This window comes from Drosophila ananassae, chromosome 2R, assembly GCF_017639315.1.
Source record: "Drosophila ananassae strain 14024-0371.13 chromosome 2R, ASM1763931v2, whole genome shotgun sequence".
NCBI lineage: Eukaryota > Metazoa > Arthropoda > Insecta > Diptera > Drosophilidae > Drosophila > Drosophila ananassae.
In genome coordinates, this window is record NC_057928.1 from 13,429,498 (window position 1) to 13,442,004 (window position 12,507).

General features: G+C 44.4%; 2 protein-coding genes across 9 annotated transcripts in view; one reads left to right on the top strand and one right to left on the bottom strand.

Annotated features, from left to right (window-relative positions):
- The window catches only part of LOC6506590 (NAD(+) hydrolase sarm1), a 45,903-nt gene that overhangs the window by 24,529 nt on the left and 8,867 nt on the right, over positions 1–12,507 (top strand). For 7 of the 8 annotated variants that reach the window (XM_032453596.2, XM_044714567.1, XM_014909348.3 and 4 more), the window contains 3 exons: positions 5,635–5,898; positions 10,491–10,912; positions 11,260–11,650. In XM_032453596.2, coding sequence (XP_032309487.1) covers positions 5,635–5,898; positions 10,491–10,912; positions 11,260–11,650 — 1,077 coding nt within the window. Of the gene's footprint in view, positions 1–5,634; positions 5,899–8,759; positions 9,266–10,490; positions 10,913–11,259; positions 11,651–12,507 lie in introns of those variants that run through there. The other variant, XM_044714570.1, reaches the window with a different exon arrangement.
- LOC6493356 (dyslexia-associated protein KIAA0319-like protein) lies at positions 347–4,659 on the bottom strand. Its single transcript, XM_001957551.4, has 8 exons — positions 3,737–4,659; positions 2,391–3,677; positions 2,202–2,333; positions 2,037–2,145; positions 1,789–1,979; positions 1,219–1,735; positions 995–1,162; positions 347–932 (listed from the first exon to the last, which is right to left on the bottom strand). Exons 1-8 carry the CDS (start codon positions 4,367–4,369, stop codon positions 745–747), a joined length of 3,225 nt encoding a protein of 1,074 aa, XP_001957587.1. The 5' UTR covers positions 4,370–4,659; the 3' UTR covers positions 347–744.

Below are 12,507 nucleotides of genomic sequence, written 5' to 3' on the forward strand. Positions count from 1 at the left end.
CGAAAGAAATGAAACTTTTGAGATTAAACATTTCTCTCAGTGCAGAAATTGGCAAGAAATCCGCCTGCCAACTTACCTTTTTGGCATTAGGTGTGTGGGCCGGGTCGAATCGAATGCGTCAATGAGTGATCTTAGAGAGAAGCTGCCAGAAACACGGCAACATCACTGACTTATCAACAAGTTGGCTACAAAAAAAATGTCAATTATTAGGCGGATGGCATCTGCATACCAATGACCAGAGCCAGAGCCAGAGCCAGAGCTCCCAGCCAACTGCAATAAATCTTTTCTCCCATCAACTAAATGAGATTCAAGTACCTGCCCCCATCAGAATAATTAAAAAGAAGACTTTTTTCATCTATTGGTTTCGTTTAATGTGGGAATAATGCACTTTAAGCAGTTACATGTCGTTTGTTACATTGATTGTGAACAGCTATCTCTATATACAGACATAAAAAGTATATCGATATCGAGGTAAAGCATTTCCATTTAAAATTAAACATAAATCTTTGTTGCACAGCAGCAGCAGCTTAAAAATATAACAAATAATGAATAAAAATACTTAACATAAAGGAACATAGAGACAAAAGTGGCAAGGACACCCCCACCCAACAAGGGTGGGGTGTGCAGATAAAAAGTATAAAAAAAAGGAGTACAAGATAGAAATACAATTATATATCACACACACAGTATAGTTGATCGACTAACACACACTTATATATACTGTCTACTTCGCTGTTCGCCTGTTCAGGCCTTGATCTTGCGGCCCAGCTTCTGCATACTGTACTTGTGTCCCTCCCGTCCGGAGGAGCCACTGCCGCCACTGCTGCCGTGGTGGTGGGGCTTGTGCTTGCCCAAGCCATTGGACTTTGTGCGCGTCTCGAACAGGACATCGGAGTCGGTTTCCGATTCAGTCAGCGATGTGTTACGGGAATCTGCGGGTGAAATTATAATATTCTTACTATTATTCTTTTAAAAATGTTAATATTGTACTTACAACCAGCTGCCTCCTCGTCCTGGTTGCCTATCAGTGCGTACTTCTGCACTTTCTGGCGCTGACGCGACTTCTTCGACTGCCGGCAGGCGCAGGCAATGCCCCAAAACACGCCCGACAACAGCAGGCAGCCAACAATGACTCCCACAAAGACATACAGGATGGACCAATCTGAAATAGGATCATTAAAATCTATCTAATAGTCTGAAATAAAATGTCTCTCCTACCGCAATTGGCCTCCTGGTTGTTGAAGAAGAACCCTGCCGAGGGCATCCAAAAAGCCTCGCAGATGCAGGCTCTGGTGGTGGGATTGCAGCTGCCATGGCCGGAGCAATTGTTCTGGCAGACCGTTGTGCGAATGTCCACGAAGAGGGCACCCAAGATGGAGGCATCCTTCTGCAGCTGGGCCCGCAACTGCCGCTCCACATGCAGGCCATCGACTGGCTTTCCACTCCCATCGTTGACATAAAAGACCAGGACAGCCGCTCCCGTGTGCAGGTCGTACTTGAGCTCCCTGATCTGGATTTTGTTCTCGTCGCCAAGCAACAGTTGCAGTTTCTGGACCACCGAGTCCAGCTCGGACTGTGCGAGCACCGACATGCCCATGGGCAGTGTCATCTGGACGAGGTGCATCAGCATGGGATCGGGATGGACGTTCACGCTGACCGTATCCGAACTGGTTAGTCCCTGGTCATCGCTCACAGTTAGCTTGAAGACGTAGCGTCCATTGACGAGGTTGGTCAGCTGCAAAGAAGGTGCCTTAGGAGCAGTTGGCTTGACAAGATTTGGAGACTCACAATCATCACTGGTTGCTTGTCGGTGTCGGCGACAATGACACCTGCCGCCAGGCTGTTGTCCTCCCGCGTCCAAGAATACTTCACCACCGCCAGGTCGTCCCAGGATTTGGACCCATTGAAGTAGATTGCGGTGGCCGGCAGGGTGATGCTGCGATCTCCGCCAGCGTTGGCTATCGGAGGTGCATTACGTTCTGTTTTGAAAATAAAATGGTTAAGTGTTTCGTTGAGGTCTTAGGAGCTACTCCCACCTTGTACAATCTTGACCCAGGTGGTGTCGGTGGCGGTGTTGTTGTTCTCATCCGAGACACTCAGCTCGAACTGGTAGAGACCTAGGGTCAGGGAAGTGGCATTGGCAATCTGTTGGGGAGGAGAATCTTAGAGTTGGAGTAACTGCATCAAGTCCTTGGACTCACCGAAGAGTTGGACTTTAGAATGACGGCGTTGTTGGGGCCACTCAGCTGCTTCCAAAGGTAGGACTTGATGCCTATATCGTCCTTGGATTCAGAGCCATTGAGAAGCACCCAGTTGATGGGCAAACTGGTGGTCTGAAAGCGAAAAGAGTTATCTTTCAAGTTAATCCTCGAATCGGAAACTAAACCTACTGCATTGGCACCTGCCCGTGCCACTGGTGGAGAGTTGGTTGGAGGCTTCACAAAGACATGGACCTTGGCGGTGCTAGACTGCCCGCTGCCATCCGTCACTTTCAGGACAAAGGTGTACATGCCCTCCTCCAGATTGGAGAGCTGGGCATACGGGGTCCTTGTGTTCTGCATGTCCACCGCTTTGGCCTCGTCACTGGCGTCCTTTGTCCACTCCCAGGCCACGATCTCGTGGTCATCCGAGCTGGCAGTTCCGTTCAAAGTGACATTGTTGTTCGGCAGATAGAGGATGACAGCGTCTCCAGCATTGGCCACTGGAGCATAGTCGGTTTCCTTCAGCACCGCTATCGTGGCCGTGGTGGAGTTGGTGACGTTATTCGAGTCGGTTACGGTGAGCTTGAAAGTGTAGTTGCCCGGAGAGGTGAGATCCAGCTGGAGGGTGTTGACCTCCGGCAGCACTGGCTGATAGCCAATGGGTCCCGAGATCACCTCCCAGTGCCAGTTGGTGATTTTGTCGTCATCCGTGCTGGTGCTGCCGTCTAAGATGGCGTTCGTGGTGGGCTGCCGGATGATCTGCTCGCTGGGAGAAATAATAACCTGGGGCGGCTGGTTGATGCGATTCTCGGGAAGCACGGTGACGTTCGCTGTCGCCTCGCCAAAGGTTCCATTGTCGCCCGTTACGGTGACCTTAAAAGTGTACAGTCCCTCGGATAGATTCGATAGCTTCACCTTGGACTTGCTCTGGTCCGAAATGGTGCCATTCATCGGTCCCTTCGGCTGCGAGATCAGAGTCCAAAGGTACTTGTACTTGGTGTTGCTGGTCTGCTCATCGGGCACCGTGAAGGCGGCCAGTGTCACCTCCTGCTCCGGCAGACGCACCTCCTTGGACATCACCGACACCACAATGTCCTTGTTTGGCTCGGCTTTCGTGGATGAGGACGATACTTCGGGCGAATTGTCACTGGCCGCCGTGTCCGGCTGCACCACCTCGTTGCTGGTGAGGTAGGAGCTGTACGGAATGGCAGCCATCACGCACTTCCGCTGCTTGTTCCACACAAATCCATTCGGACAGGTGCACACGCCCCTCACGGCATTGGCCTGCAGGGGCACACACTGTTGGGGCGGCGGGCAGGGGTTCTCTATGTCGCAAGCCGTGAACTTGGAGTTCTGGTCGTAGAAGCCGAGCTCCTCGTTGGCCAGCACATCAGTGTCGTCCGGCTGGAGGATCATCTGGCCATTCATTCGCTTGTCGGCCAAGGGGAAGTCCTCGTCTTCGTAAGCGGGGGATTCCTAAAAGGTCGAGGGATAGATTATTAAATTTATTTTGTGGATGGAATGGATTTTTTCACCTGATTACGCGACCCTAGGTATCCCAGTCGCCTGGGCTGCTTCCAGAAGTTCAGGGCTGCCTCATCGTACGGCAGGATCTCGGCATTCTGCTTGGCTGCCTCGGCTTTCAGGAGCTGGGGCCATGAGGCCTCGCCCACGGGATTGACCAGCACCATCTGGACCTTCTCGTTAGCCAAACGAATCCTCTGCTTCGGCAAACATGCATCATCGCTCTTGCAGCGGATGTGGTAGCACTTTCCCTTGAAAACCAGGACCACGTTGCAGGGAACAGTCTGGTTGCGGGGCTTGTCGCAGCAGGCCTGCAGACAGTTCCACAGGTAGGCCTCCTCCTCGATGGGCTCCCCACTGTCCGGTGAGGGTTTGTACTCCTCGAAGACTCCGGCCTGCTGCTCGTCCCGCGGTGTGGCGTTCTCGAATACGTGGCGCAGCATTCGTGGGCAAACTCCGGACTGGGACAGGCCACCGCCAGTTGCCGCGTCCGCAGTCTCTTTGTGCTTCTTGCCCAGCAGCAGGGCATTTTGCGTGGTAACACCTCCACCACCTCCACTGCCGCCCGTGACGTCGGCATATGCTGACGCCATCCAAGCGGCCAGCAAGAGCCATTTGAAAATCCGTCTTCGTGCGCCGGCCATCTCCAATGCAATATCCGCCTTCGAGTAGACAAGGGCCTTGCCAAAGTTCAGAAAATGGCGAAAATCACTAGCAAAACACCAGAACTGCAATTTTTCTTCTTTTTCGCCAGCGCACAACAAAAAAAAAACCAATTCCTCCAGCTGACAGCTGATTTATGAAGCAGTGTTGTAAGTGGCCTTCTGGGGGTGTAACAGAGATAGATAGCCCGGGAGAGTGTTGGAGGGTGCCCATGGAATAGAGCGTTAGAAAAAGCTTGGCGGGAAAGCTTTCTTTGTTGGCTTGGTAACGGTTTCTTAGCTCTAATACTAAAGGTCTTTAAACCTCATTTAAATAAATGGATTATATTGATTTCTAGGGTAGAATTGCCAGATGTATGTATATGAGTTAACTTTTAGGTAATATTTTAGGTATATTTAAGTTTAAATAATCATGAAGACCTAAACAAAGTTTTTATCTGCTGAGAATTTCACAAAAGTGTGAAATAAATCTGGTGAAATGCCTTGATTTCGTCTTCTTTAGAGACTAATATTATTTTTTTTTAGTTGCTACTGATATTACCATTTATAGACGCCACTCTACCCACACCCATTGCCTTCTGATTTAAATAAGTTATAACACGGCCCACGCGCCAATCGAATTTCGCAAATCGAGAAATACTATTGCAGAAAAAATTAATTACCTTCCAGGCGAGTAGGAATAAATCACTGCATTGTATTTATGCAAATCGTTAATTGCAAAACAGGCAATAGCAAAAAAAAGAACATAAATCAACTTGGATTGACCGAATCGAGCCACAGACTATGAATACGAATCTCAATTCCTATTCCAGTCGCCTATTTGGTTTGGGTTTCGAACTCCGAAAGTCCTCTGAAAGCCTGCTTATCTCGACGCATAATTTTCACGGCCTTTTTGACAATTTTTATGGCCAGCTGTGTGTTTTATCTAAAGCTGTTGCATTAACTAGCTTAATAAAATATTGATTACAGCCATACGGCATGGTAGTGCACTGTGAGAGTGGAAATGGTTCAAAAATTAAATGGTATTTTTTGCAAAAATGTTGATATTTCAAGTCTCTATATGTGAGTGGTTTGTTTGAATGTCTAATTAGTTGAATTATTTAAGGGGGATTCCAGAATTTCTATTTACTTTACATTTATCACTGAGAGCAGTGAGACTAGGATTAGTCATTGGTCGTAGACTTGACCATATAAGGGAAACTATATCCCCTGGTTGCTTATCTCTCTGTTTTTCTTCTCTCCCCCAGATGACAGACTTCTCGGATAGTTCGCCCAGCGGAGTGCTGAGTCCGGCCACTTCCCTGATCGAGAATTTCCACAAGAAGAACGGCTCTCCACAGCCCACTAGCACCACCACCATGGTGACACCCGCAGCCCTGAACGGATCTGTAGTGGGTGGAGTGGGTGGCGTGGTGGCCGGCACGGCGAATGGAAGGCAGATCAATACCAGCTCTAGTTCATGCAGTAGTCTTAAGGAAACCTCACACCAGTCCACATCCACTTCGCAACAGGTGAGAAATGATTGATTAATAATACTTGAACAATTTAACATTTTATCTGTCATAAATATTTAACAATTTGATGGTCTGGCTCAAGAGTTAATTTTGACTGATTTTTTCATTGAGAATCGTAAGTGCCCCGATTAGACAAAATAAATTCTGACGCAGCTCTGGTCATCAGCTTAGATATCGTAACAGAGGAGTATAGAATCGGAATCGGAATCAGAATCAGGTAGAGCTAGCTGGCTGACTGGCTGGCATAATGTCGCTACTTTTAAAGCATTAACTAAGGAAGCCCCTAATCGAGGGAACCTTTCTGTATTGTTACTGTTTCACCGATAAGTCTTGAGGTTAATATGTAGTTGATAAAGAATTCCAACAAACCGATCGGCTATGTGCCCTTCTATGGCGACACCTGCCTCCCAAATGGCCACCCCCCTTTTAGGTCCCTGATTAGATTAGTCTCTGGAATGCCATAGGCGACAGTGAGGCTGCTGGACAAAAGTATTAATCATCAGGTTGATTGAGTTGTGGGTACATAAATACACACTTAAGTAATTGCCAAACAGTCAAGTCGAGAGAAGACAAAAGGCGATGAAAAACGTGCCAGCACAAGTGTTTGACAATTTTATAATGACCTGTTAACAACTTGTTTATGCCTTTTTTTATGATTCAGCCAGATAAGATATGAATTGGGTTTTCACCAGAATTTGCATAGCCATCACCTATACCAGTTATCTAAATGTTTTTCCCGCTGTTTCTTCGATAAGGAGTAAGTTTTCAATCAGATAGTCTATCATTCAGATAGTTGACACTCTCGCCCCGACAAAAATAGATACTGACCCATTTGAAACTTTCAATTATATAGTATTGACGTGGAAAGTTTGGATCTACTTGGAACTGGAAACGAGTTCATCAAGTCCTGACCACCCTGACTGACCACTCATCTATTAGAAATAGACCCTGACATGATCTACAATTCTCTTCGTTACTTGTGGTTGATTTATTAAACTATAGTCGGAAAGTTTAGTTAGATAGTCACTGTTGAAGTTGTTGTCTTTTGTATTTATTTTTATTTATGATACATTTTTACAAGCTACTTCCTGGGAGGTATTCCAGATAAAGTAATTAAATATTTACTTGAAAAACATTTAAATTACAAATACTATTTTCTTTAGAAATTGCATCTTAAGTGCTTAAGAAGCCTTAAAGTATGCTTTATAATATTTCAAAAATCAGTTTTGAAAAACCATTAAAATTGAAATTTAATTTTCAAATAATTTCAATACTTTTTAGACTCTTGTTTTATGGTTATACCTGATCAAATATCTGGTTAGCAGATATCGAATATATCCATCCCTTCTACTGTAGGGTATGGCCATAAAAATAAAAGCACACTTCCACAGACGCCCTCCTATTGACTCGCTTTAAATGGGAGGCTGAGTCACTTGCCGGCTGCCGGCGAAGTGTGCCTCCTCCATTGGATTCGACGTCAGCACCAGCACCAGCAGCCGGTGCCTCCGCTTTTTAAATATTAAAAAAAAAATATATATATATGTACATACTATACTATATATAGTAGAATTCTGCCTCCTATTCGGGTTTTGATGGTGCGATTGTTTGCTCGTTATCTGTTTACATCCTGGTTGGGTCTTGGGTCTTGGGTCTGAGATTGTACCGGACCAAGTGGTCCAAGTTCAACAAGCCTCGTCAGTGATTGTTATTTTGACGACTTCCTCCCCTCGAAATATCAACATTTTCATTCATGTTGAATGAAATTGGAAACAGAGGCAGAAATTACCTTTGGGTTCGGCGAATCATCAATGAATTGTGTGTCTGACTTGTGACAATTTGAGTTTTCTGGGGAAAAGAGCTTTATTTTAGATGGGTTAGCCAGTCAGTCCATTGGCCGATATGATTGCCTATTCGCAGAATTTGTTGAGGTAAACTAGAAGAATAAATATTATGACGGGTATAGCCCAACTATTATACAATTTCTCCTCTCTTTCAAAGGAAATAATAAATCTAATGATGTTTTAAATAATATAAATAGCACAACTAATTTTCTGAATAATTACGAATAGATTAACACTCAATTATTCAAATATTAAATGAAAACAAAACAAGCTAAAGAGCCCCCCCCCTAAACCCACACAATCATATACTCTACGAGATGGGGGGAAGAAAAAGTTTACCCGTCGTGGTAATCAGAAAAGTAAACAACGCAAATTGAAATGAGCAGAACGAGATACAATCTCCAACAAGCTCAAATCACAAAATCAAATGAAAAAAATGAAATATCGAAGCTACAAGCTAAGAACGCGTTAATTAGAGAAGCTGAAGCTTGGACAAAAAAAACGTGAACAGAACTGGGCTTAGGTGGCTGAATTATGAAAATGCAAATTATTCACAGCATAAATTAAAGATTAAGCGAAGGGAAACACGGCAAATAAACACACACATCAGAATATAAATAAAAAAAAAAAAACATTATAGAAGGAGAGCCGACCGCCGACTTTTATTTACAATTTGATTTCCTAGAATTCCTCGACTTGCGAACCTACTCACACCAGCACACCTTCGTGTGTTGTCATTCAGCCATTATCTCTCTCTCATGCACTGTAAAAAATATATGTATAACTAAAATAAAATTAAATAATAATTATTTTTAAAAAGAATGTTTAAAATTATAGACTCTTAAATTATTTTATTATTTAAAGGTAAAAAATCTATACCTTTCATCCATACTGTTTCTCTCAGTGCATCCTACCGATCGCACTTTAAAATGACGCTAGCAGCGACGCGACTGAGGTAAAAAAAAAGCTCTCGCCAAGCTCCCACGCTGCCTTCGAAGCCAGCCATTTCGCACTCGGCGCTCATTTTTATTTTAGTTAACGAAACGAACGAACCAGCGCCGCGCTGAGAAATTCAAGAAATACTAAGCAAAAATACTCGAACAACCAGTCAACGCGACCGAAGCGGAAATAATTTTTTGCCCTCTATTGCCGTGCCGTGTATTTCTATTGCCAGCGTGTGTGCCGTCGAAAAAAATAAACACCAAAACCCATAAAAATCAAGAAAATATAATAATAATTTCTTTAATTTAACGAGTATCGAACGAAATCAATTGGCGAAAAATCGTGGGTTTTTTTTCGCCTATTAACGAACAATTAAACGAACTCTCTTTGTTATCAGTATTTGCACAAATAAATAATAAAAAATAAAAAACGAACAACGACAAGCCGTTAAAAAAAAATGAAAGCGTGAAAAGTCAGTGTAGAGTAAGAAAAGTGCTGGAAAATAAAAGTAAAAGTCCTGTAAACATAACGGTAATTAAAGCTAACCATTAGGGGTCTAACGGTTGAATTTCATTGCAAAGGTATACTGTGTGCCAGTGTGTGTGTGTGTGTGTGTGACAGTGGGTCTGATAAGCACAGACCCTCATCCAAAACTGATTATATAGAAGTACTATATAGTATACAATAAACGCATACGTTTATGTCCGAGTTAAGTGCTTTATCAGAACGTAGGCGTATACGTAATATTCAATTGAAAGCAAAGCAGCCATTCGAAGAAGTTAATATATATAGAGAGTTATAGAAACAGGGTTAGTTAGTCGGTGTTCCTCGCATAAAACATCATTGTGATAAATTGGTAAAATGACGCAGAGTCGCTCTCTGCAAGCAAATGGCTGAGAAAATAAAAACACAAGTGATATCTAATCTTTCGATTTCATGTCCGAGCCAAGCTCCCCAGCACTTGTAAGGGAAATAAAATATTTATTGATCAGTAGGTGCTTGAGGGTGTTACCTTACCGATAACTGTATGTCAGACAGTTTGAAAATAGAAGAGAGGAGAGTTCGCTCGGGGCCAACATGGCGTATGCGTAACGTTCATTTAAATCGCAAATCGCTCTCGATTTGTGTGTCTTTTTGGCCAACCAGAAGAACGCCTTATAAAACCGATCGCAGCCCACACGGGTTTGACTTTTGGGGCTTCTTCTTACCTTGTCTCTTGATGCCAGACGCCAGAAATCTCTGGCCAAAATTAGATTTGATTCGTAATGCCCGAACATTTGTCAAAAAGCAGCGAGTCTTGGCTTATTTTCTCATATCGGCAACAAAACCATAAATAGAAAAGTCTCTTCTGTCGGGTTTTTCCAAGAAAGTTATGAGTGTCAGAGTGGGGAATAAAATAAATAGCTAATTTAGAATTTAATAAATCATATTTTAAAGAATCGATACTCGGCTAATTAAGGCCTGATGAGAGCATCAACAGGTTTACTGACCTAGGGCTAGGGTCAATGGCTTGAATGTCATCATATTCCACAGAAATGAAGCTACAATTTAATAGAATTTTATAGAAAAAAAAATATCTAGGAATTAGGAGAGGGAAGGCCATCCATTTTCCATAAAAAAATAATATGATTTATACTGGCCTGCCATAAACCGAGGCATTCAGAGATAGCGCCAGACAGGGTGGGAAATAAAATATATAATATTTGCACAGAGAGTCTCTGTACGCAACGCATTCCACACATTCCTACGCCTATGAGTCTGTGCCAAAAAATAACCACAAACTATCTATATTTATTTATTTATTAGGTTGTCAACAGCAGCAGCAATAGCAGCAGCAGCACCACAACGACGCGAGTGGAGAAGAAATCACAGCGCCTGCACCACCACATAACCTCCTCATCCTCCAGCTCATCTACCTCCTCATCGTCCTCCTCCAGCTCCACCGCCCAGGCCCTGTCCACATCCTCGGAGATGAAGGCGGCGATGGTTAAGCGCGATCTCACAAACATCCAGAAGTCCATGTCGGAAATCAACGATCTGGCCATTGAGCGTATCACAGGAGCAGGATCGGGATCAAACACATCATCCACACAGGCCATCACAGCGCCCAGCACAATGGCCCAGACGACGGCCAGCCGGCTGACGCCCAAACTCACATCGGCCCATCCGTCGATCGACGATCTCAGGGGTCTCAGCAACCAGGACAAGATTACGCAGCTGCAAAAGAAGTGAGTGTCACAGTGAGATGGCCAATTTGGTCAGAAACCTAATAGATAGTCTTACTTATGTAATAATGAGGTGGCTAGAAGACTGAGGTATTAGAAGACTAAGTATAACTACAAACTTTAGTCATCTAATTTTTATTAAACAAATTCCTTGTTCCTGAATCAAATTAATGAATAAAAATGTCAATGTTTGAATGCTATTGACGCAAGTCATTCATTTTGTGGTTCACTCAAGTTCCAAGAGATAAAATGCCTTTGAAATGAATACCTTCTCATGATTCACTTCAAGTGGGGTGTCGAATTCCCTATCAGACATATGATTTTCATACAACTCCTCTCTCCTCCGACAGACTTCGACAGTCGTTCGAGAATCTGGACGTCGACGATGACAGCAATGTGATCGTTACCCTGCCGGACGACGACGACTGCCCCACCAACCACTTTGGCAGTGGCCTGGACCTCACCCACCCCACCGCCGCCCAGCTGAGCGCCAGTGGGCTAAGTGGTTCGAACAAAACGATCGACACGATCAAATTCCAGGAGAAACGCATGAAGACCGAGTCCAAGACCAAGGTCGTCACCGATGGCTTCAGCTCCGAGCAGGCCACCAGCAATTCGGCGGAGATGAAGCGACTCCAGGCCGGGGACATAGACTACCAGGAGAAGAAGGCCACGGCGGCGATGCAGAATCGATTGGAGGTGGACGGAGTCAAAACCGAGGAGAAGGCAGCCATTGTTAAGGTGAGTTTGAATCCTCATTCGAAAAGTAACTAACAAGGATACAATCAGAGTTAATAACCTGCTGCATAGTCATTGAACTCGTTCCTTTGACATTTCCTTCCCCCTAGCTGAGCTTTTCCGCTGAGCTTTAGGAGTGACCACTCCTGTGGAGTGGGGAGGAAAGTTACTACCCCCGGCTTGGAGAGCTTTCGCTAACTGTTAGACCGGGGCACTCCTTTCAGTTGGGAGTTCATCGCGTGCATGTTAAGGTCGCATAAGGGCCACCAGTGCCAAGGCGTTAACCGAACATCAAGAACATTCCTCAGAAGCCGACCGAAAGTGAAAGTCTGTCAAGTTGTAAAGTGCCAGAGACTCCGACCGCCAGAAACAAAGAAAATCGATTGTCTGGCGCCAAAAACTAGGCAACACTTTTGCGCGAAAGTAATGTGAAATGTTTCTCGGCAAGTGCCTGCTCCTCGGGAGCCCCAAACTAGTGCGTAACTATTGCAAATCGAAGAAGGATAAACGTACAGGAATGTTTCGAAAATTTCAGGTATACTTCAGGTTCAATGTTTGTACCTCCATCTGGGGCACTTGTTACCCTGGGTTACTGCGAAATTCCCATTCCCATAAAGGGGAACCACTAAGCCCCGGCAATAGTCTCGTTTATCTAATCAGACGGGTTGGGGGCGGGTTTTTGTTTTATTACATCATTGTTTGTTTTCATGGATAATGTATATTAGCATTAATTATTTTATAATGGGATGATTAAATTCCCTGGCATGCAAATGTCAAGGACAATGGAAAGAGTTGGATGTTCCAAAAGAATTAGGAGAAGTAGGTTAATGTTTCTGGAACTTTTAAGATTGAAGATCACT

Bases quoted from the DNA above. Each gene is read 5' to 3' on its own strand.
- LOC6493356 (XM_001957551.4), bottom strand. From the start codon at position 4,369: ATGGCCGGCGCACGAAGACGGATTTTCAAATGGCTCTTGCTGGCCGCT. The intron at 3,678-3,736 runs GTGAAAAAATCC...TCGACCTTTTAG, and splicing joins ACCTAGGGTCGCGTAATCAG to GAATCCCCCGCTTACGAAGA. The intron at 1,980-2,036 runs GTGGGAGTAGCT...TTTTCAAAACAG, and splicing joins CTGGGTCAAGATTGTACAAG to AACGTAATGCACCTCCGATA.